We start from the raw sequence: 26,484 nt of genomic DNA on the forward strand, positions 1-26,484 counted from the left end.
AAATTTCTTTGTATTAACAAAGAAATGTTTCTTTTTGCAAGAATTTAGGAAAAGAAATAATATTATTATTACATAAATATCGAATCTATTTCTTCGAAATTCAAAGATTATCATTTTGTCAATAACTATTGAACACAGATTATTTGCTTTACATTTACGTTATTTTGAAATTGTAGAGAAGTAATCCATATTTGAGCCACTTTTTTAAAAAGTTCAAATTTCTTTCTTTTCAAGAGAGAGAGAGAGAGAGAGAGAGAGAGAGAGAGAGAGAGAGAGAGAAGGCGCGAATGATTAAAACTCCAATCATTTTAAAAATAAATTTTAAAAGTAAAGTAAAGTAAAGTAAATAATGAAAAAAGTGATACCCCATATTTATCGACTTGGAGGATTATGTCTATGGAACATTTTGATCCTCTAACTTTTATCTTTCATTTTATGTAAGTCCCGTTAATAGCTGCGATGAACAAAAACCCAAAATAAACGAGATTCTTTATCATGTCGAAAGAAAAATATGTAGTCAGTACTTTGTTTCATAAAACTGATGCACCAAGTGGTATGTTTCTGGTTTTCAAAGGATCTTCTAATTGCAAATTTCACAAATACCATATTAGGAATCGCGTACATTTTATCATATATCTGCTTGTAGATTGTACATAAAATTTTTAGGCGGAAAGCAGGGAAATAAGGCCAACTAATCTGCAAACCAGGATACATAAGATCAGCTGAGCATATCAATGCCGAGTGGAATAAATACAGTAACAAAAGCAGAGAAGAACCAAATGAACAATCAAGTTCCTTGTACTATGAACACAATATTCACGGTTATTTTAGTGTAGAAGAACATATTTTGCGGTAAACTACGGCAACGTAAATGTATTGAAAGTCACCGTGACTTAATAGAAATAGTTCTCAGAAAAGTGAAATCACACAACCTACATAGACAGGCCAGAAAGTCGGAATTCCAAGTGCTCGACTCCGAATATTCTATAGCTCCTCCAGTTCCTTAGGCTCCGATATATTCCTTCCGGAAGGGCGAAAACTTATGCCGTGAAAGCTCCTCCTCGAGACTTATCGTAGCACGATATGTCGCGATACGGAAAGATTCAGAATTTCACCGTCGTTTTCAAGCAGCAATTCAGCATTTGTAAAAAACCTCCGTAGAATCTGAACAAAAGCTTGCGTTAAATTGGTGGCGCATTTTATTTTCAACGAACGTAAAACATTGAGGGCCTAGTAAATTGTGCTTCGTTGATGTTAATTTATTACATAGAATTTCTATATCTGATGTGTTTCCTATATATTTTTTATACATGAAATCCGAAAATGGGCTCAGAACTTCTCCATCAGCTTAATAACCTACGCGATAGAAAAGATCTGTTTGCACTTTTTAATTTAGCATAAAAAGTACTACATAAATCACATAATTTATTTCATATGTGTGTGATAACAGAATTTTTTTTTTAGAGTAGTGCAATTGTTGTAACTTTATTGCGCCTGTATGGATACGGAACACGCATCGAATGACGCATATAATCGTTAAAAGAACGAAACGTTACAAAGAAAAAATTGACAAAATCGGCAGTCATCTATCTTCAAAGAGATACTGTAGCTATTGAACAAATTGCGCGTTAATGCAACAATAATCTGCGTTGATATAGTTACTGACAAAATGATAATCTTTGAATAGTTTCGAAGAAATAGATCCGATATTTATGTAATAATAATGCGTTGTTATTTCTTCTCCCAAATTCTTGTAAAAAGAAACATTTCTTTGTTAATACAAAGAGATTTACTAATTTACTGGACGTCATTTCTAACTTCTTCATTTCTAACCTCTGCATTGCTAGGAAATCAAATTTATGATTTGTTGGACTAAATGCGCAGTAGCATCTGTATCCATTACAGAAGTGTTACTACAGCAGCAAATTGAAAGCAACAAATCATTTGTTTTCATAACAGAATTGTTTGCTGTCCTATATTACCGGCCATTTGTTAAGGGTACTGATATTTCGTTAAATTAGCAAAACTATTTTTCTCAGTGCAGTCGCTCGACACGAAATGACATCGTCCAATCCCAAACACAGACAAAATTCGCAATGTGACGGAATAAGCGCGAAATTATCGCGTAACGTAGTTGAACAATAGTCGCGTCGCTATTCGAATTTCGATTACGCGCAGTTGACAGACAGCTGTTTTAAGTCAGACTTAAAGATGACTTTACGACGAGGTCTGCCGAGAAATCACCAACGCGACTCCTTACGAGAGTGTCTGGCCTTTGGAAGAGCCACGTCCCTTTGACCAAATCGTTCCAGTTAGTCGGTCTGAATCGCGAAGACGTCTTCCTCGTTACGGCGCAATGCCGCCGGTAACTTTTATCGCTGCGTGGCGTAACTGGCCGGGAAACTACTTTTTTTTTTCAAGGATCACCGCAATTCTCCCTGTCCCTCAGTCCCGTGGGCCCTTAGCCGCGGGCGGATCGGATAAAAATTCATAGGCGCCCTCATAGAGATGTTATCGTCGCCTACGTCGCACCCTTCATTTCGGACGTGCGACGGAAACGAAGAATGCCAGCCGCTCGGGCGTAGAACGCCACGGCGGCCACGTCATCGACGATGTCGATAACAACGACAACGACTATGCGGGACGCGTCCCAAAGACATCTCCCGCCGCCCCTCTGACAGGCGACGACGTCCCGAGCAAAAAAGAAGTTATCACCGCGCTGTAAGCCGCGCAAACGCGACGAGACAGGAACGAGAAAAGCGGCGTCCACGTCCTCGAGGCATCGTAAATTTTTACGCCATTCGCGCGTGCATCTATCAGCGGCCGCGTGGAACGGCCGGTCAGTCGGGCTCGCAAAAAGCGTTTGATTAATGATCCGTGCGGCGCGAGACGGCGATGTAGCCTTAATCTGCCGAAGCCGCGCTCTAAAAAAATCATCCGCGCCGGTTTCGGGGCGCGGAGAGGAAGGCTCGCCGCGTCCGAGACGATACAGGTTCGCGAATCTGATGAAAGGGGATTACTGTCCCTTTAAACTCCGGCGTGGTGCGATCCACGTTGGTATCCTCTCGCACGTGACATTTACTCACGTCGCGCCGATCATCACATAAACCCTCTCTACCGTCTCCCTCCTTTCCCTCTCTATAAGCCCCTTGGCTTCGACATTACGTCTGTTATTTAATTTCTGCGACTGATCAAAGGCCGTAAACGCGCGCGGACTTTAACGTGGCGGGCGTGCTCGCGCAAATGAAATTGAATTACGTCGAGATTGATGAGACGATACTAAGCAAGACGTTCGGTATACATCCGACTGCGCGCCAATTCAGCGGAGAGTTCGGTCAAAGGCGAGCTCAATTCCTCCTCGCAATTTCGAGTTTAAATTTCTCTTGAGACGCTACTTGCAGCTTTTTGCTCCGGCTATCGGCGCGCGACTTGAAAACAACATGGAGGCTTTATTGCCACCAGGAAGTGCACACTCGTCATTCGTAGCGCCGTCGAGGCTCGCTTTTGAGATGAAAATCTTACGCGGCAGAAAGACGTGGGGACGATTCGAAGGAAGAGGGAGGATGCAACTCGCCCCTAACATCGATCCGCAGGATCGACTGCAAAATTCATAACGCGCCCGTTTAACGACCGCCGGCACGAACGCACGCGAATAACCCGGTCGAACTTGATGTAGTGCATCTATTAACGGCCCAATCGTAAAAATAAAACGCGCGTTTTACACGGATGCGTGAAGTGATGCGTTCCGGAGGGGAGCGCGGGTCGGGTTATTTTTACGCGTATTTGTACGCGATATCGCCGATCGGCCGATACAGTAAATTTCAGCCGATCCCAGTGGATATGTCTGCCGTGCTTTATTTATTAATTAAAAACAAACGTACGCGTTGTAGGATGGCAGCTCTTCGCGCTTGCGCCACGTTTCTCCTACTAGCGATCGCGTAACACTCCTGTTCGTTTATTATCTCCTACGTTTCTTCGCGTATTTATTGTAATAGTGAAACAAGCATATTTTTGTAAACAAGTTGATAACTAAATATATAATCGCGGGTAGTATAAACGAGGAAGGTAAAAATGCACGGAAAAAAAGAAAAAGGAGCAGCAAACTAATTTGCTATATATGGACAGCATAATTCGCTGTGTTACCTACTTTTTCTTTGCTGCAGGAATCTATTTCCTTGCTATGATAACTAGAAACTCTGCTCGTACAGCAAGCCAAATGACTAATGCAGCAAATTTGCTACAGATGGACAACTAAACATAATTTACTGCTTTAGCTACTTTTTTTGTTGCAGGAGCAGATTTTCTTGTTATTTTAGCAAGAAAATTGGTTCCTGCAGCAAAGAAACAGTGGATAACACAGCAAATTATGTTTAGTTGTCCATATTTTTCTTTTCGTGTACGTTTATAAATGGAACAATAAAATCGCACGCTACGTGCGCGAGTCTGTTTCTTTTATCGCTCCTCTTACTACTACAGGGAGAAAATTAAACGCAGGGCACACGGCGAAAATCTTGATCGCCGCGGTGATTTCCCAATCCGATCCGACAAGTGTCAAGAATAGCATGCGAAGACGGGAATTTCTTTTCGGACGGGTTTTTCCTTAATAGGGATAGAACTGGCGCAAGTTGTCTCTCTATCTGGGTACTGAAAGCCGTTTTCAGTTTACGACAGCAGCGGCGGCACTCGAGGATAATTCCACTCGGCGCCGAATTCTCATTATCGACGATTTAGCTTCGGTACGCTCCCGCTGTTCATCTACTCCCTCTTTCAGGAGGCAGCTACGTAAGATGCCTCGTTATTTGAAAAGATATCTATTATACGGGGACTTTGACTTGTTCGCGCCTCTTTAGAGATTACTCATATCTCGAAAATACATACGTATCTCGAAAATTATGAAAAAGGTTTGAAGAAATCACCGATTATAGCATCTAAAAGTGACACAAACAATTTGACAATGATTCAGAATCTGCATCAAAAGTTATTTTACTTAAATGCAAGAACAGCAAACATGATGACGTTAAATAACATATTAATGACGTATAATTAATAATAAACATAGTAATAATACAAACACAGGTCTGCAAAATTTTACCTTTTTTCTATGGTTTAGAAAAGAAAAGTAGATTTCTCTAGCTTTTTGTGCGCCAAATCCGTAAAGAAAAATTCTCTATCATATAAAGCTTATGAGAAAAATTATGGGTGAAATATCCCAAAAACGCGGTTTGACTATTTTCGAAAACTCGTAGCTGACGAACCCGATGTGCGAGAGATTTCAAAAAGGACTTAAGTTTATGCTTAAACATTGTACTTTAATATGAAATAATCTCGAATCTTTTTCCGCACGGCATCCTCTGGCGCACTTTGTTTTTAGGGGTGGGTGTAGTCGTACAGTGTCAAGTAGTATGGAGTGAGATGTAAGCTACGTACAATTTTATATTTTGTAGAAAATGTTACAGTACAACTCACATAATTTTTTCGCACAATGGAATTACGAAGTTAGTTTTTTGAGGAATCATCACTTCTCAAAAATATTTTACACAAATAAAACACTTTTACTACAAAAGTGCACCTTTAGTCCCATGTATTGAATCCACTATTGAAATTTTTATTATATGCAATGGTTTTGCAGTGGGCCACAATAGAGCGATCGTCTTTATCCTGCGAGCATACACCAACCTGTAAAAACAAAGTACGCCTAACGTTCGATTGTGCCTGCGATAAATGAATAATGATATTTTTATATTAAAGTACAATGTTTAAGCATTAAGATTTGAGCCCTTTTCGAAGTCTATAGAACATCGGCTTTATCGGCTACGAAATTTTAAAAATATGTTTGTGGGGAATTTCAACTCCATTTTTCTCGTAAACTTGACGAAATAGAACATTTTTACTTGCGGATTCGGGTTGGCGCACAGAAAATTATATTCTTGTTTTCCAAACTGCAAAATAATGCAAACCTGTATTATCGTTGACACGTTAGAGACGTCAATATACGTCATTAATACATCGTTTGACGTCATCTTGCTACCCGCGCTATTACAAAAATTTATAATATCGTGCTATTTTCATGGAAAAAAGGAATTAAAAGATAATGAAAAGATTTCTATTTTTGTACATACTTACTACTTATTTTTATTTACATTTTTATACTTTAAGTATTCAAAAGTATTCAAACATTGTAATTCAGAATTTATTTCTTCAGTAAAGTTTACTAGAATTTTGTGTCGTAAGCATTTTGCGAAAGCATGCTTATAGTTCTAAATAACAGATATATATCTTTTATATATAATATTTATATATTTACCTTTTTCAGAACATACATTCGTATTCAAAATATTTTATCGAATGTATTATAAAAAAATCAGAAGTAATATAAAATAAACAGACTATACAAATGCAATTAAAGTAAAAATATATTGTTATTCCAGTCTCGTACATGCACGCTATATATGTGTTTTTATACATAAAATAGAAATATTTTTAACGAAATTTATAGGCTTATGCACCACAAACTTATTGTAGTATACGACCATGTAAAGAAAGATCAATGAGAGCCAATACTAATATTAAGGTAAAATTTAAACTTTTCTTAAATTAAAAATTTTTTTGATATACTGTAGATATTGATGAAATTAAAATTTTCATTTCCGGATGATAATAATGTTCTAATAGTATGAAGCGCATATGCAAAAGAATTTTTCGAATTCGCAACGTATGCGGAAAATCCAACTTTCACGCTAAAACCAACCAATTTTAATTTCGATTAATACTAATATTATCCTTTTTATCCCTTATCCCCTTCTCCTATTTAATTAAATGATAAGCACTTTTAAATTCTTACTCAAGTATTGCGAAAAATACGAAAAATTCTTCGGCGTTGCGTTTGATATCGTTAGCACATTATTATCTTTCCGAGATAAAAGTTTAAATTTTACACTCATATCTGTACTGATATTGGTTTCACATTGGCTTTTCTCTATTTTATCCAACATATTTTTAATTTCAGTGTGTAAATTTCTCTAGGGATTACACGTACAATATATCTTTGATGGTACGTTTTTTTATCACGAGGAGCAATCCGACGTAAACACGGTACATTCGTGAGCGTAGAAACGTTGTTTATTCGTCGCGCCGGATAATGCTATTCCGATATCCCGACATAAATCACGAGAGTGGCGAAGTATTGGAAGAATGAAGATCCCTCAAGGTATCGTTTTATCACTTAAAGATTAAACCGAGGGCTCGCGCGGGCAAGGAGAGAGGAAAATGGATCTCTTACCGAGAATGCTTTGAGGAAGACTAGGCATTGTATGATGCCTTCCATCGTGTCCCCGGTTAAACAAAAGGTGCCGGTGAGATGCCGGCCTTTGCGGCCTATCACAGAGCAGAGGTTGGCCTGTACAAAGGCGTTCTGCGACCGCGTGGCTGCCGCGAGAGTCGGATGATGAGAACCGACGCTCATTAGACGCTCCAGCGAGTCCATGTCTTCTCCTGATCTTCGGCAACTTTCCGTTTCGATTTTTCTCGGGGTATCGAGTGAGAAGGGCTGGTGAAAACAGGGTTGCGACGTTCCAATGCCGAACTTTCAAGGGGCGAGCTAAGGTCGAACATTAATCACAGTTCTGCTCCTATGTCGGACTGACGAAGGGATTGTCGGCCATTGACAGCTCGCGCAGGATTTTTCAACGCGCGAGATTCCTACCGTGGTCGATCAGAGAACGTCCTCGCAGTGTTAGTCGAAGAGCGGCTTGATGTACGCAGCGAGAATCGCATTATATACGATGGCGGAGGACACGTCGCGACGATTTAATTTACGATATTCTCGTCATTCTCGATTTTTGAGCTGAACACACGGCTAGGAGAAATGCAAGTGCCAATTCAGCAGCAAGAGAACATCCCGCCGATGACACAAAGTGTGTGATATTAGAAGAATATCGTATTTATTAATAACGTCGCTGTCGTTAAAGGTCAGCCGAACCTTCGCTAGCAACTGCAAAACACAAAGCTGTCCCAGTTTCTCACTTCCTTTATTAACACTTTTAGATATTCTCTCCGGATCACTATGAGACACAGGTACTCGCGTCAAGGCGACGACGACGACGACGACGGTGTAGTCTCTCGCGATATCGACCGCGAGGAATTGCAAGTCTATCTATGGAAACTTTTCGGCAGCCATGGACGTCAAGATTGAATTACGGGCAGTGAACATACACACAATCACGTTAAACGACGCTGCTCCACTCCCCTTCTCCCTGTGGATTGTAGACGCGAATGCGCTCACACGGGAAAGAGAGTGAGAGAATGTGACAGAATGTGTGTGTGAGAAAGAAAGAGAGACAGAGAGAAAAAGAGAGACAAAGAAAGAAAGAGAGAAGAAGGGAGAGAAAGAGAGAGATAGAATGAGAGAGTGAGAGAGAGAGAGAGAGGGGGAGATTTGTGTTATATGGCTCGGGAAACGACGTAGTACTATCTCGCGATAATGCCGGTTTAGCTGACGTGCACAAAAGAAACTTTACTTCTTGTTTATACGTCGCGACTTCCTGCGACCGCATCGATGTTCGCCACTCGAGTTTGCATTCATCGGCGCGTAGCGAAGAGTTCGTCAGGCGAGTTTGCTCTCCCCTCGCTGGTAGCAAGCTACCAACCACGATGTCTCAATCAATATCACTTAGCGGGACTCAAAAGCGTCACGACGACGACACACGTTTCCTAGACTTTCCATGTTGCGCTACGTGCAATGACGCGCCCACTAATTTCGTAAACTCGCCGGCAGACAAATCGAGCAGTCGTACATTGCCAATAATTGCATGCTGGTAGAGACAGATCGAGCGATTACGACTGTGTTTCGACTTGGATGACTTGGACTTGAGAGTTCACGAGACCTGTCACTCGAGTGTCCACGAGCGAGATTGCCAGAGGAATTGACGATTCATCCTCGTCTCCTTATTAATTCATCTCGCTTCGCGTCGTTTCGGAGGGACGCGCTTGTAAATAAAATAACGTCTCTATATTGGGCGAGCCGTTGTTTCCGGTTGCGCCGCGTACGCGAATTCATAATCTCGGATCAAGTCGATTGGTCGGTCTATATCCTGGGCTGGAGCAAAGCAACACGGCTGGTAAATCATTATCGATCCTGCCGTTGCGCCTCGGACCTCCGTAAACATCATGAATCTCCGAGACGGCTGTCTGTTATCACTGTAGACAACTGTAAATCCATATCGTATAGCCATCCATTTGCGCCCGCTTGGCTAGCGTCGAGTTCTGTGTCCATTTGAGATTCGCTGAAGATCTGGCTCGTTCGCCGTGGCTCATACAAAACGGCTCGTCCCGCCGGCGTGAAATAACAACATATATTACATGGATTCCAAGTGCAAAGACACTCGCGAGATCATACACGCGATCTATTGCGGGCAACAGGCGGGAGGGCCTTGAATCTTGCGCGAGATCGAGTACACTTTCTGCGAAGGCGACGCCGTGGACTTGTCCGGCGCGCGATGCGTCTCTATCACCTGCGGAGCGGAATAGCGCCTGATTAGCTCGCACATCTCATAGCACAGGAAGAAGATACCGAGAATCAGGAATGTATCCATCTTCCGCTCGGTCGTTCGTCTAGGCTCTCGAACGGTCTCGCGGTGAAACTGTGATACACGTTAAAAATCCTAGAATCTATCGTGCGTCTTTGCTCCTTCGTGCTCTTCTCCTTGTACGGGATAGAACGCGTCGTAAGCAGTCACGGGACCGTTAAATGTACTTTACGCGTCTAGACGTAGCGGCGGACGTTGTCGGTTGCGACGTCAGCTTAACGCCTTCAATGACGTTGCACTTTCGTCCACAGATATTCCGCTCCGCCGCCAAAGCACCGAGTGAGAAGACGAACGAGAGGAAACAGCGAGAGAGAGAAAGAGAGAGAGAGAGAGAGAGAGAGAGAGAGAGAGGGGTGGAGAGGCAGAAAAAGAGACAAGGAAAGCAAGAGTGACGAAGGACGCGATCCGAAGCAAGCGCCGATATCACAACGGTCTGCCCATTCAGGATAATGTCAATCACACATTTTCACACCCAATAAGGCGGGTCGCGCGCGAGATACCAAACGTTAACGCGTCGCCGCCACTGCTGATCACGCCACGTAGCCGATCAATGGTTCGGGGATCGCGTTGATGATCTTACAGTTGCAGCAATGCACATCTCACTGAAAGCACCAGCAGCGTCGTCGACCGAGCATTCCGTGCGTCAACGGAAACCGGTCTGGCCGCGTCTTTCCGTCGCGACGATAAACGAGCACGCTGGCCTCTCGCAGCACGAGGTCGTTGAAACGCGCGCTTCCGACGCGATGGCAGCTCGTCGCCGTAAGCGGAAACAGTTGAGAGGGAGCCACGTAGGTGCGGCAAGGTGGTTACGGAAACAAAACACAGACCATGTGAGCAAACTCCGCCGGATGTGCCGTCGCAACGCGGAAGTTCCCCTGAGAGACGCGGTCTCACCTCGAGCGCGGTACCGAGAGTCGCGTTCGAGCAGCCTCAAAGCCGCGGCGATAGCCGTCAGTGATCACTCGCTGCACTTTTCGCGCCTTTCACCGCTCCACGGTGGTCACTGAACAGAACAGAGCACTGATCATGCACGTGTCAGGGACCACGAGAAACGCGACGCACCTTGCGACGCTTCCTGCGCGCGAACGCATTCGTAACCGTGGTCGTAACACGCGGTCGTCACCGTGCAGCAACTTGTATAACGTGGACGTGCAACTCGCAGGGAGCGAGAGCAGTTCAGTTACAACAGCGGGCTCGCAACGGGCCAGCGTATGACTACCAGATACTCTCGGCGTGAGGGTGCGCCTTCACGAGGGTGGCGGGTGGAAACGAGGGATGCTGGGCGACGGCGCGGCCCGCGGCGCCACCCCGACCCTCCGCGCCACGCTTCTCGCAAAATCCTCCCCTCTCTCGGTTCCTCTCCCTCTACCCCCTCTCCATCCCCTTGCCCAAAACCCTCGCGCGAATGCTCGCACCCCCGCTCCCGCGGCCGCTCCTCGTCCGAGGCGTCATACCGCCGTTTCAGCCAGCCCGTGCTATACCGAGCAATGCTGTACTTCGGTCTTATTCTTCGTCATCCCTCTTCCTGCTCCTTTACGTTGCTTTCCCCCGGACTTTGCCAGTCCTCTATCGCGTTCTTTTATCGCATTCTTTATTTCCTGTGTCGCATGTGTTCGCCGTGCGCGCGCTTCCTCATCGCGTATCCTATGCCTCGCACGCCGTTGACCCGGAGGAGAACGCCGGCGGTGACTTTTGCGCCGGGGACGGCTAGGTCGAATATTTAGGCGGATGAATGGTACGTCCGGTCAACCAACGGACTGGAGATCGTACTACGATGTCCTTAACGCGTCTTCCTGAGTCCGGAACATTATTTATGAAACGCTCCTGGTCGAAAGAGGAGGCGAGCTGGATGGTTTATTCACGGGTTGACACGAGGTAGCGGCGAATATTAGCTCGTCGAGAGAGAAGACAAGAATATCGCGCGGCGATTATAGTCGGAGTTAACGTGAGAGATGAAAACAAGATAGATATATCCGACGCTAAATTTATGGCTCGAGTAGGAGCCGTTCATTCATACAACTCGCCGAGGCCTTTCGCTCCGTGGAGTAGAAATCGCAATCCAAGCGAAATCTTATACGTGTCTGTCTCGTGAATTGCGCTCCTATTACGAATAGAGTTTCGAGTTTTCGACGACCATGTATGACTCGCGCTACTGCATCGCGATACAATGGTGCGCTTTTATTCTAAAATCTCCATTCTGTAACGCGAGATCGCTTATTCTCTTTTTGTTCAGCTGCTCCATTTTCCTGCAAATTCTTTATTGATTTCTCTATCACGATTCTCGTAAAAATTTATTAAATAGACATCGCTGCCTTTTCATGGAGACCCCCTTTTTATTCTCGATACGTAGCCGTCCGATTTGTCTTTTTTATTGACCACTCAATTTAAAATATTGTTTCACAAAAGAGCGAGTTATTAATTTCACTTACGTCCATTAACGTCCATTAACGTACAAATTCGTCGTATGACATTAACTTTTTTTTAAACCCTTCATTGGCTTCGTATGAGACAAAGTTTGAAATTTTATTTTCTAATTATATAAAGATGACTTAACAAGTTGGCTTTCTGACTTTTGGTTTTTTTACAATCTTTTAGATTATATGTATATAGTCATTTTTTAAATTTCGTTAATATATAGCTTTTGTTAACAGATGTACTTTTAGATTATATGTATATGGTCATATTTTAAATTTCGTTAATATATAGCTTTTGTTAACAGATTCTTAAAGTGTTAGCGCGCCTTCATAGCGAGAGCAAGTACGTGAAGTTAATGCGCTGTTATCAAATTTAAGCTTTACTCTGATGGATCGATAATAAATCAGTGTTTTAATACATCTACTTATTTTTATAAGACTATGCTCATACAGTAATAATTAAATTTTCATTTTCATTGAATCAATAACAGGCGCGGTATTTCGCTCGTACGAAAGCACTAACGTTCGTCAACCAAACGAGGTCAATGGAAGAATAACGGTCTATTTCTTTCCCAATTTTGTACCTTACAATTTCTAATTGCGTACGAACTTACATAAGTAAAGTCGATATTCTCGATAATATTACGTACTTGCAAAAGTTTGTATGATATTAAATTCATTTTTATTTATTAATAACATCAAGATGAGAATATTTTAACCTTAAGTATTGGCTGTCAATAACGTTTTGTCATCTTTCGTGCAATAGTTTGATTCTGTGTCGATAAAATGACTCATCTTTTGAGGCAATCCATTCATCGACCCATTTTTGCACTCCCTCAGCATTTCGGAACCATGTATCAAGTAGACCGTGCTGCATCGATCTGAATAGATGAAAATCAGACGGGGCGATGCCTGGGTGCGGCAGGACTTTCCAATCTAACTCAAACGAGTCTCTTTAGTCGCAACAGCAACATGCGGCCTGGCGTTATCGTGAAGCATCGGACGATTTGCGATTATTTAAGGGCACTTTTCCCTCATAGCTTGGTTCAAACATCATAACAGTTGACTTTAACGATATTTTACAGCAGAGACGCGCATTAATTTGTACCACTCAAATACAAAAGATACTTTACTCTTAAGACTAGTTGGCGGTGATTTTCGAAGGAATGACGTCGGTACAAAATCGGAAATTTCGGATTCCAGTGTATAAAATATAAACGAATTCTTTCATATCGTTCTTAGGTTAGTATTGATAAGTTACATTTGATGACCGCATCGACGTAAGCGTCATTCTATCTTTGTTTCTCACTGGATGTTAAACGGAATGATGTTCATGTGCAACGCGATCGCGATCAATAAATTATTAATATTATTATTAATTGTTCATTCAAAATTTGTATTAAATACTTCTTCAAAAAATATTCTTTAAACATTAAAATATGTTTAAAACATCTTTAAAAAAACATGTGTTTAAATGTATGTACTATTTAAAACATGTTTGTCTTTTGTTTTTTTAAATGTTTAAAAAACAACAACTCTAGTAAAACACTTCTGTCGCGCGCGTGAAAGCTTAAATACAAAACTATAACTTTTTTCTTTTTTAATATTTTGTCAAGAAATTTGATATCTATCACTTATCTATATCCGTCGTATATCGACTTATTGTTATTGCGTTGTTTCTAATATTTACTAGTATAACATTATCACATTTGTTAAATGCTATAAGAACATGTCACAAGTATAAGCCATAAGAATATCATAAGATATCTATAAAGATATCATAAGTTTGAGGACCTTCACTAATCCTTTTCGCTCATTAATGTCAAGTAAAAGTAAGCGCACTTTAGAAGAAAGATCGAATAACCACGATGGAGTCAAAAGAAACCACAAAAAAGAACTTCACGTATGAAGTGAAAAAGAGCTAGTATTAAAAATAAAACGTTTGATTTTCTAAAATAACTTAAATAAAGCGATAAAATTTTTTGAAAAATTACAAAACAATTTTCCTTTTTAATCATAAGCTTAGCAATAATTAGCAAATATCTCATTTTTTGTTATCACGATTTGCCACAAATTACCAAAATTTAATTCGATGACCTAAAGGTGTATAGCTCAAGCAATTAAATCTTGATTCTGAGAGAATTATATATTTACTTTATATAATGATATTATTTCCTAATTAGCACAGTACATTAGATTCGTACTATTTACTTAAATGACTTATCAACAACTATGAATTTTTGATACTTATCACGAAATTTTTCTTTCAGTGTAATTAATACTGCATATCGTTCATGAGTCGCTTATTTCTCCCTTCATTTTTTACATCCTTCAATACTTTATATAACAACATTTTACATAAACCTCGCGCGAATATATAACTACTTTTCGATCGTGCAGTAAGAGCAATAAGAATATTTGCTCTTTGAGCTCCTGTCAAGTCACGCGCGCTGTGTGATGCCGGAATTAAGTAAATGACCCATATATCCTTAACAAAGTTTCGCGAGTACCGAACGACTTTGCGCATCATTCGAGCAGCGAATTTACGACGGATGTCCGGCGAGATTAGGTACGCCGTGGTGACAAATTGTGAGTTTGTATTTACGTATAGTATACACCGTCGGCACGACTGTACGCTTCTAAGTTTCTTGTCGGTTTAATTGGCTTTAATAAAGTTCGGAGAGAGTTGCACGAAGCAGTCGCGGAATTAACGGTTGCGGTTTGTCGCGCGAGGTGTTAAACGGTTAAAGAACCTTCTTCGAAGAGAAACGCCCAAGGGTCCCATCACATATAGAACATTCGTTCGTCAGAAAGTCAATTTTGTGTATGCGTGTGTGCGTATGTGTGTAAGAGAGAGAGAGAGAGAGAGAGAGAGAGAAAGAGGAAGGAAAAGAGAGATAAAGAAAGAGAGGGGAAAAAGAGAAGGATGGTCCAAAAGCAAGTTTAATGTGTCCAAGCAGCCGCAGCTCACCGTCAATTTTTGTCCTACCGAACATTATAACCGACGAAAGGTTTTGTCGCTTTTAAACGCAATGCAATACCGATTAAAAATTTGTCAAGCACTCCTGATATACAAGAATCTAACTGGACAGTGGAGTATTTGAATGGGGAATTGTGCGGGTGAGATATACGATGTAGAAAAGACCATACGTTATGTAAGACTTTTTAAAAAATTGTTAAACAAAACGATCGGGGTTTTTATTTCTCAAAATCTTGTGCAATCTTTCTGTGTGAGAATTTGCTGAAGTCTTGACGAGGATCTGACAAGGATCTGATGATAAATTGATCCTTAATGAAGTCTCGATTAGCACTCTACGTTACAGGATTTACTAGAACTCGATGACATCATATTATACAAATCTGAGAGTTTATTAGGATCAACCTGATCGGGCTAACGGGGTAATTTCTAGTCGGAAACGCTCGTTCTCAGGTCACGTTGAAAATGACTCCACGTTACCGTCAAATGGATTATTTAGATTCGTTCCGCTGTCGCGTCTCCAGAGCAGACGGCGAAAACTGACGACGATATCAAACGACGCGTTGATTGCCCCATCTTTGCTACATCGGGCAACGCGAATCCCAGTGACGATAAAGTGCCTCTGAAACGCTGTTCATGAGGGAAATCTCGTATCTGTGACACGGTTATTTCGTTTGCGGCACAACTCGGAGATTTACATGAAACCGTCCTAAGACCTAAATAGTTGAAGAGACAAATTTGCGAATGGAGGTAAACGCGATGTCACGCTCGCCGCGCGAGCACCCTGTGACAGTGTCTCCTCGGACCTAAACTACTTGGAGCTAAACCGTCGTAATCACAGGTAAACTGCGGTCACTGCTCTTCCCACTAAGTCGATAATTGCTGTCTGTTACGGACAGATAAGGTTACTACTGCCACGCGCTCCGAATTTTCGCTTAATTCTCCGTATTTTTGGAGATACGATTACTATCTCTCAGTGTGTAAAATTGTGCGAATGTGAGTCTGAGCGATTTTTCAGTTATGCGATGTCGTTGGATTAAATATATGACTAGCGTATTTCTCATCGTGCCCTTATATACACACATCCGTGCACGCGCAGCTTTGGCAGGCACATATTTGACTTGGATGTATAAGTTAGCTTCACTACCGGGAGGAACGATCGTGTTTAGCAAAAAGTCTTTTCTGTTTTATCTCCTACTTTTCTATCAAACGCTGTTTGAAGCAAGCACGTAAAACTCGTCACAAAATTCTTCTTCCCTCGCGATTGAGGCGTTTCATCTTTACGAAAAGTATATTGTACACGGGTGAGAGGCAGAGGATATCCCGCGGCATGAATTCAGATTCAATTCTTCTTTCATTCGACACTGCTTCTTCCGGACGATGAAAGTTCCTTCGCGGTGACGTATGTAGAAATTTGTCGCGAGGCGAAGCGTATTGTCGAAATGTATGCAGGTTTTTAAGATAGTATCGCGGCTACGCGATCGATCGCGAATATGAGCGCACGTAATATAAGTATTTCAGTATCGTAACGACAAATGGTGCTGGCTGTCGGTGGGGCGGCGCGTCGAATGAAAAGGTAGTTAATTACGAGAACAAAAGCTTATCCGCGCCGCCCGAGTCAATAGAAAATGTTTCAGATAAATATACTGCTACATACGCCTGCTTGTTACCGCTCGCTATATCATCATTGAATTAGCGAAAACAAGTAATTATTACGGCGGTAGGTGCATCGTTAATATTTCGAAAACATCCAACAGTATATTCGTTTGTTTATTTTTACATGGGCTATTTTTACATTCCTTCTCCGTTATTAAGTTCAACATTCAAGTATAACATCTTTAATCCTTGTACCGATTAAAGAAATTTAGTTGCAGTAAGTATCAAAAGTAGGGTGAAGGAGCCGATTATAGAATAAACATAAGTAATATTGAATAGAAGCCTATTTTTTTATAAGGCACAGCATTTTAAATAGATAAACAACTATTAGAAGTTATTGCATTCATTAGAAAACTTATCATATATAATGCTGAATACCGGGCGAGAAACATATATGAAGATACAAACGATTTTTTACTTTTCCGTTGAAAATTAGACGTTATGGCAACCGAAAGTTGCTTTAGCTAGCTTAAAGATGCAATAGCCGTATCTTCAAAATAATAAAAAAATTTTGGAAAAAATTATAGGTTAATCCATATTGCATTTAAAAATAACAAATAATTTGACATTGATTCAGAGCCTGGATCAAAAGTTACGTAATTTTGAAGTGTGAGCCAAGCACACAGATAAAATTAAATGACATATTAATTATATATTATCAATATCAGAGCTATTATTAGTAGGAATGCACGTTAATTCAATAATATCGGAATATTAATATATCATGGTTCAATATCGATAATTTATCGAACATATTTTTTCTCTCATATATCGTTATATCGATATTAATTTCCACCATATTTTATAATTTATCCCGCTTATACCTGACTTTACCAACGTTGATTAAATTTTCATCTGAGTTTTAACTCTTTTCAAACAAGGATTTCAACTCAGATTAAGGTTAAGATTAAGGTTAATCGGCACTGGTGAAATTGGGTACTAGTAAATCAGTAAAAGTGTGTTTCTGTAAATGAAATGGCGTAATCGTAAACATAAGACGTAAATTTAGATTAAAAATCCAATCAGAATATTACTTTAGATTTATGTACTCTAAAAGAAAACAAAACTGACAATAAATCTGCTGATAGGCAGAAATAACTATTGAAATGGTTGAAATCCTGGTTACTCAATCTATATTCTAAAGTTTGTTCGTGTTGTTTGTACTCTTCGCATTTTTCGCATTTAGAACGAGACGGACGCATTTTCGGACGTTGGAAGAGGTAAGAGAAGATTGAGTGCAAAAAGTGCAAGTAACATGAACAAATCTATAAAAATTATATAAACTAAAGAATTTTACTTCTCAGTCTCATTAAATATTTTCGATGTAAATATCAATATTTCTCGAAATTATCGATATTGTTATTAATGATATTTCTGGTCGATGATAATATCGTTATCGATATTCAAGAAATCATTGCAATCCTTATCATTAGAGCGAAATTAATACGTCATTTGATAATATTAATTAATAATAATTAATTATTATAATAATAATTAAAATTAATAATTGAAATTAATACGAATAATTAAAATTAATACGTTACCTTACTACTTGAGAGTATTTTTATCCGTGTTATTATGAGAATATATACTATTACTATTTTTAGCAAAAGAAAAAATAATTAAAAAATAATGACAAAAATCTCATTTGTTGTGTATATATGTATTTTTTGACGGATTAGTTAATCTTAATACATACATTGCGGACTAAAAATTAATTACACTTTCATTTGTCAACACTCTTGCCGTCGCGTGGCAATGTACGTCGTCGGGTACAAGAATTCCCGATTCATATGCTTTATTTTCTTTTTTGACAAAATTCTCACGTCGATATATTCGCAATCGATGCAACGAGAATACACTAATTTGATTCCATTATATTTGCATGGTATATGATAGATATTAATGGGTCAAAATTGATGAGTTGAAGTCCTGTATTAATTAATGAGGTTTATATTGAATTTAGGCTCTGATTAACTAAGACCGTTGCGATCAATTTAATCAATCCAAATTACATGACCTGTTCATATAGGATAATGGCACCGATTATGGAATATTCTTATTCAAATCTATATATATGTGTGTGTGTGTGTGTGTGTGTGTGTGTGTGTGTGTGTGTGTGTGTGTGTGTGTGTGTGTGTGTGTGCTTAAGTAAGCAAATGTCCGCTGAATATGTGTTTCTATACTATTAGAATATTGAAATATGCATTTACATTATAATAGTGTTAATTTGGAAAAGGATATTCCATAATTAATGCTGTTACTCTATTTGAGCGGGTTATGTAATCTGTATTGATTAAATCGATCGCAACGGTCTTGGCTAATCAGCGCCTAAATTCAATATAAGCCTCATTAATTAATATAGGACTTTGGCGATCAATCTTGATCCAAGTACGTTAATATCTATCATGTACCATGTGAATATAGCGGAAACAAATCAGTGTGCTCTCGTTGCGTCGACTGCGAATACATCGACGTGAGAATTTTGTCAGAAAAGAGAATGAAACATACAACATCGAGAATGTTTGTATACGACGACGTACGTTGCCACGCAACAGCAAAATTGTTGATAAATGAAAGTGTAATTAATTTTTGGCCCGCGATTATGTATTAAGGGGACTGGAGGATCAGATTGCTTGAAAATCGTGCTTGTTCTTTCACAATTTTTTATGACAAACTGAATGAATATGCAAAAATGTTATTTTGACAATATGTATTTATACAACATATAAAGAGAAGAAAAATATAATTTTGATGATCAAATACTTAATATAAGTGTATGGTACATGCAATTAAAATATATTTCGTTTTTCTTTTCAAGATCATCATTTTGCAGTAATATCTTGACTCTCGGTGGTTCAATTAAGCTGAATTTTAGGTAGAAAATTTCCGTAAACTTGTTGTTATCATACACTTATATTGAGTATTTGATCAACAAAATTATATTTTATATTTTTATATTTTTTATATTTTATATTTTTCTTCTCTTTATATGTTGTATAAATACACGTCAAGATAATATTTTCGCATATTTATTCAGTTTATCATAAAAAATTGTGAAAGAACAAGCACGATTTTCAGGTAATCTGACCCTCTAGTCCCTTAAGGCTAATTAATCCGTCAAAAGACGAAATGGGATCAAAGCAGCTAACTAAAACGATTTCACTAATAACTGCGGTGGAGGTTACTGCCACCGTCACTGCTGTTACCGCTGCCATAGTAGGGTCGTCTGATATACAGGGTGGCCTACGTGTACTCTTTTAAATGAGATATTTGTTGACAGGTGGATAGATCGGGGAGATCCTGTTCAATGGCCTCCTCGTTCACCTGATCTTACACCTTTGGACTATTTTTTATGGGGGTATATCAAAGAGGAAGTCACATCTCAACCACTTACGACGAAAGAAGATTTAAAACGAAGTATACGTACAGCTTGCACTAAGATGACTCCAGAAATGTTGTTTAGAGTTAAGCAAAGTTTTGTAAAAAGAATTAATAAGTATAAAAGAATTAATAAGTTAATTTTGCACTTTACATTAAAGTTTAAATGTTTATAACTTTTGATAGGAGTATTTTCCAAAAAAATGTTTCAGACAAAGTTTAATTGTTTTTTCCCGTAGGATCCAAATATGTAACATTATATAGGGGGTCCCATTTGAAACTTTGAAGTTACCCCCCCCACCTCATCAAGGGGGAACGGAAGTGGATTTTTGTTTACGTAGTTAGAAAGGCTTCTCGAATATATGAAACTTTCTCATGAACAACTTTTTGATAGGATAAATATGTTTAGAGTTATTAGTTTATAACACTTTACGTGAGCCACCCTGTATATATATATATGCAGGAAAATGCATCTTTACGCGCGCGTGCGCGACCACACGCACACAGACCGCTCGACTATTGATATATTCCGACGTTTACGACTTGAAGTAACTTTGCTTAATATATGGCGGGACTTAGATTATAAATTCCCTCGCTTTCGTACGTGTACCCCGTTCAAGCTAATCGTGGCCCCATGCATTAACCGGTGCAGGAATATGCACAGGAACTTTGACATCGAATCACGAATAATTCATTGCATATGTAAGCGCATGTCCGTTATGCAAAATAAAATAATCATTGACATGATTTCGTATTCCAACATATAAAGAAGAAATAATTAAGTGGATGTGCAACAAGTCGATCAATAGCTTAAAAACTTATTCATTAGTGCAATTTTTTCGCCCTAAAAAAGTAACGAAGAAAACAACACGCGAATATATAGGGTGTCCTAGACTCTACTCCACAATTTTTGTGGGAACATAGCGATGGAATTGAGGTGAACATAAAAGTCCGCTTTGTGCTATTCGCAATAATAGTCGAGATAATTAAAGAAGATTGATGAATGATTATGCGCGATATGGTAGATGAGCTGTAGTGGTGATGTGTGCATTAGATTAGAAAATTGAACAAAAAAGCCATTTATCATTTTGCAAATAGCGTCGTAAATTTATTAATGAAAGAAAATTGTTACATGATTGTGCGCGATAACACACAAATCTTTAATTAATGTCTAAAAATCTATGTAGTCAATTGCAAAATGGTAGAGGATTTTTTTCTTCAGTTTGATTTAACGTATAAGTATATAACGGCAGACGGCGCCACTACAGCTCATCTGCCATATCATGCGCGTGATCATTTACTAATCTTCTTTAATTGATCTCGAGATTTATTGCGAATATCGCAAAACGGTATAGAACTTTTATGTTCATTTCAATCTGTTCTATATTTCCCACAAAATTACGGAGGAGAGTTTGGGACACCCTGTATATAGCGAGTTTATACACTACAATACACGTTCGTACGAATCGCTGTCGCAGTCGTGACGTAGAATGCATACTAGATACGTAAATATAATTCAAACAACACTAAGCTTTTAGTGTAAGGCAGATCAAGGGAAATCTGCATAGCGTGCAACGATATCTGTATTATGTTCATTAGTTAGAACTAGCACAACTTGTATTACGTTTATTAGATGAACAAGCATTATCATTAGAAATACGTGCTCGTTTAATTAGACACAAGTATACGCAACGTATCCCAATTCTAATTCAGACGAGACGAAACAAAATTATATTTAATGAATACGTAAAGGTAAGAGAATTCTATCATAAATAACAACGAGGGGGTAATATAGGATTCATGCTCGCAGATGTAGAGAATTTTTCTCGAGGATATAAATATTCATTAACTAAACAAGTACCACAATAGTCCAGTTACTTATAATGTAGACAAGACAGTATGAGAAACATTTTGAGAGTAAATAATAAGATACTACGCAAAAGTAATTTTTTTAAGGAGCTTTTTCAGTGGCTTTGGAATGCGTGTGAAAAGAAATTTTATTTTTAAATAAAAGTTCAATTAAAAAAAAAAAGCACCAAATTAATATGTGCACCTGATACGTATCTATATAACTTCATCAAAATTAGAGTTCGCAAACTAAAGTTAACCCGAATTTCTGGTTACGAACAAAATTCTGTTCTAACTAGGAATTTTTCTGCTTTAATCAAGAAGCGATAGGATTCGTTTATTGTCAAGTTAATTTAATCAAACATTTTTCTCTTTCTATTTGAAAATAAAAAAAATTTTTATATTGAATTACATCTTTCATATATGTGTTCATGTATTTAATTCATGCATTACTTTAATGCTAGAAAGGGGAAAATGTTTGATTAAATTAACATGATGATAAACAAACCCATTGCTTCTTGATTAAAGCAGAAAAATTCCTAGTTAGAATAGAATTTTGTTTGTAAGAACCAGAAACTCGGATTAACTTTAGTTTGCGACCTAACTTTGATTTTGATGAAATTATACAGATACGTATCAGATGCACAAATTAATTTGGTGCTTTTTTTTAAAGAAATTGAACTTTTATTTGAAAATAAAATAATAAACATGCCAATGTTCGAAATATTCGCCAACATTTTCTAATTTAGATACCTAACATTTTCTAATTTAGATTTGATACCTTGGGAAAATTATAAAATAATATTTGATATATTTCGTAATGGAAACGCTATATCTTCCCTTTTATTCAAACTTGTGCCCTCCTCGGGACAGATATCAAGACGAATTGGCGCGACGTTCCGTTGCTAACGCGTAAACTCCTTTCCGTCAAGGGAGAGAAATCGACAGCTACTCTCTTCCCCCTTCGACGTCGCAGGCCAATATTAAATCAAGATATTTGTTCTCACTTGAAAAGAATAGACGCACGTTATCGCGAACGTATCTATTATTTTCCTTCTCGCTTTTTCATCAGCTGCCATTCTGTACATTACAATCGCAACGCTTGATAAGAGTCACGGTCAGATTTCTCAATCAGAACGATGAAGACTATATAAATTTAACACTGGCATTCTATCGAAATGCATTTCTCGCTAAAAAATTGCTTGATCATATCAAATTATACAATTTCCATGCAAATAGTAAATATTCTGTTAGAATACCAATCGGCGAAAGTAATAGCGACGAATAATGCCGCGTTGTTTTCTGTGATAACAAATAAAAAAAAGAAATTAATACATCACAGAGAGAAATATACATTTATTTGTTACATTGCGACAAACTGATGATTGCGGAGTTAAAGCGACTTGAGTAAAGTCTGTGGTAAAAGGATATATATAGGGTTTCTGATGCAACACATACATTTGCTTGTGCGCAGGTAGAATTCATCAAACTGAATGAAAAATTCCTGTACCACTTTCCAAACAATTATAATAACATTGGTCAACAGAAAATTTGTCACATACGATTTCTAAAATGTCCCTTTTATGCACAAAATTAAAAAATAAACTCAGAATTACTTTATCACCTATAGTTTTTTTGCAATTGTCATCTACGATTTAATATATATTTTATTTTGAACATTTGAAGCAATTTGTAATTCGATTTAATTCGAAACTTTTGTAATTCGAAGCTTTTGTAAATTCTGCTTAAAAGAAATGATTAAATAACATAAGAAAAAACTATATAACGAAATCGTGTTTTTTAAAAAGCGATAAGATTACATAGAAATACACGTATATTCTGATAGATACTTAATTGTTTAGTATAATATATCTAAACGTTAAAGGTAAGTTACAATATAAAACAAAAAAAATTGACAACTTTTTTATATAAGCTAAAATGTGAGACACTGAAATGTCCGTCAGAAATGATAAGTTTGTATAAAGTCACATAATATTTTAATGAAATTTAGATATATTTCTATCAATCATTATCAGATCTTTAAAGAGAGAATGTAAATATTTAGGATATTAATTAAAGAAAATTAACGAATAATTGTGCGTGATGCGGCGGAATGAGCTTTTTAGATACAATCTCATCCCAAGACATCCGGAACTGTTGCCAATCTCTGGACACTGATTTGCTAATTCTCTTTAAATACGATCTATAATTATGGTTGTACAGGTACATGACTGTTCCGCTTAATTTAATGAGTTCAGTTTAATGAGCTTTACATGCAACGGATGTACGCGTTGTGGGCATCTTGTATACGTCGTATACGATAACTAAGATAGCTAGAAAAGAGAAACGCCGACGATGCGTAAGCATGGGAGGGGTAGATGTATTCGCGGAAAACCCGGAAAAGAGTGTCTTTCTTCACATACGACAATGGAGAAGACTGGATTGTAAAAGTAGCAACAGGAGACGCTCGCCTCCAAGGTGCTACTCGCCTTGCCGAGTTCTCTCCGTTAAACACGAACTGATTTTCCTTGTCCGACTTTTCGCTCCGGTCCCTCCGTGCTGTCGTACAGCCCGTTCTCTCGAAATGGAGCATTGCGGGGGCGCCGTCTTTTGAATTTTGAAAGCGCGAGATGCCGCGCCGCGGGGAAATCTCATTTTCCGTGGACCCTCGCACTCGAGAAGTCGGTTCTACCGGATGGGCGGAGGAAAGGTCGGAAGATTTATTATGCACTTTCTTCTGCTGGAGGGAACGTGCGTCCCTTCGTTACACAGTGCACGTCGGACACGCCAGCGGTCGGAGATCTGACCGGTGCAGACCGGGAACTCGATTGTGAGAAAGAGATCCGGTGATGACGGCGGTGGATCCGTTTCGCGATTTGCAATTCCGCCTTGAGAGCGTGAAACGGAATCAGCCGCGAACGCAATATCCGGACGGTAACGAGTGATTTTTGCGACCGGACATTTCTATCCGCGAAGCACGTAACGCGTCCGATCAAACGGTTATTCGAGTTTCCATATGTTGCAGTAAACGAATGCGCGCGATTGTTTATCAAGATAGAGAACAGATGCGATCGTCCGGATCGCGCTTGTGACAAATGAGTGTTTGTAGCATGTTTTTAATCGATGACCATCGCAATGAGATTCTGGAAATTGCCAAAGATATCAAACTATTTCGCAGTAGACATATATGCCTCATTTACGAAAAAAAATCATAATTTTAAGACAATTTTTGTCAATTTATACTTTAGCTTGTTTTAAAAAGGAAGATTAAGCCTATACGTAAAAAATTAGTATATTTTAAAATTTAATATTTTCGAAAAAATAACAAAACATAATTATATAAATTTAAAAAAAATCCAACTTTTAGTATACCGACATCTCAGACGTTTCTCCGTCTTATTCAGCAAATTTATAAAAGACAGAATCGCGTTTTGTTGGCAACTATACTGTTAGCTATAAAAGTTGTACAACTTTAGTTGCATAACTATATCAACAATCATCATCAATAGCATGTACGAAATAGTAGATTTTGACCTAGTCTAAAATATATTCATAAGTTCTTTGGAATCTATTACTTTAAATTAAAATTTTTTCTATTTATAATTAGTGGTCAGAAAAAACCTATATATATATAATTCAAGTTCATATTTTAAATATATCAATATTTAAACATTTCATGAACGCCATTTTAAATTGACTATTCTGAATTTAAATTTTGATAATAAATTTGAAATAAATTTAAAAGTAGTATTACAACAATAACTAAGCATGTGTATAAAAATCATTCTCTACAAATATTTCATATATTTTCTAGTTTCTAAATTTATTCGTAAAAGTACAGTAATGTTAAAATTTTCCTAAACGGAGCAAACACACACGTTATCCCTATGGTGATTCACTTAAATCAAGCATCTTAAATTTCTCATTTGTTTTTGATGATACAAAAAAGTCTAAGGAAAATGTGCAATTTGAGGCGATAATTATGACAAGAAATGTTTCTTCAAGATCATTTTTTTCAGAGATATAGATGTTAAGATAATTAAAAAAAATGAAATTATATGTTTTTGTTATTTTGTGTGTATGTAACAATTTTTGTTATTGTATGTATTTTTATATCGAGAGGAGTTTAATGACCTATGATCTTTAAATAACCTTAAAGATGGAAAATTACGTATGTCTGAGAAAAAAGCAAGTTAAATATTTATGCTTTTTAAGGTACTCTTTGAGTGATTAGAAACTCGTACACAGATATAGTATCAACACGATAGTTGTTCGGTCCATAACGCATAGTTTATGTGCAATTTTACATGAAACGTTTCCGGAATGCTAATTAAGGGAATAGGAAAACATGTACTACGTACATGTAGTACGTTGGCTTGCATGTTCTCCTGATTTGAATCCTATAAGTTTTTTGTGGAAAATGTTGAAAAACATTGTTTATAACGATGTACCAACTACACAAAAGAACATAAAAGGACGCATTTTGGATGCATATGTAAATATAAATTGAATAACAATAGAAAGAGTAAAAGAATCATTTATATATTAAAAAATGTATTAAAAAATGTATTGAAGTCGGAGGGCATCATTTCAAACACGTTCTTAAATAATTTTTGTGTTAAAA

General features: G+C 38.2%; 1 protein-coding gene across 11 annotated transcripts in view; it reads right to left on the reverse strand.

The window, feature by feature from the left end:
• Positions 1–26,484, reverse strand: part of LOC116841528 (neurobeachin) — a 581,065-nt gene that overhangs the window by 347,712 nt on the left and 206,869 nt on the right. For 8 of the 11 annotated variants that reach the window (XM_032809576.1, XM_032809575.1, XM_032809580.1 and 5 more), the window contains exon 1: positions 7,280–10,795. The exons of 1 other annotated variant lie outside the window; for it this stretch is intronic. In XM_032809576.1, the coding sequence (XP_032665467.1) occupies positions 7,280–7,483 (204 nt within the window). In that variant the 5' untranslated portion in view covers positions 7,484–10,795. Of the gene's footprint in view, positions 1–7,279; positions 10,796–26,484 lie in introns of those variants that run through there. 2 more of the 11 variants (XM_032809579.1, XM_032809578.1) reach the window with 1 other exon arrangement.

Source organism: Odontomachus brunneus, unplaced genomic scaffold, assembly GCF_010583005.1.
Source record: "Odontomachus brunneus isolate Ranch 3 - 2012 unplaced genomic scaffold, Obru_v1 Obru_scaffold_016, whole genome shotgun sequence".
NCBI classification, from domain to species: domain Eukaryota; kingdom Metazoa; phylum Arthropoda; class Insecta; order Hymenoptera; family Formicidae; genus Odontomachus; species Odontomachus brunneus.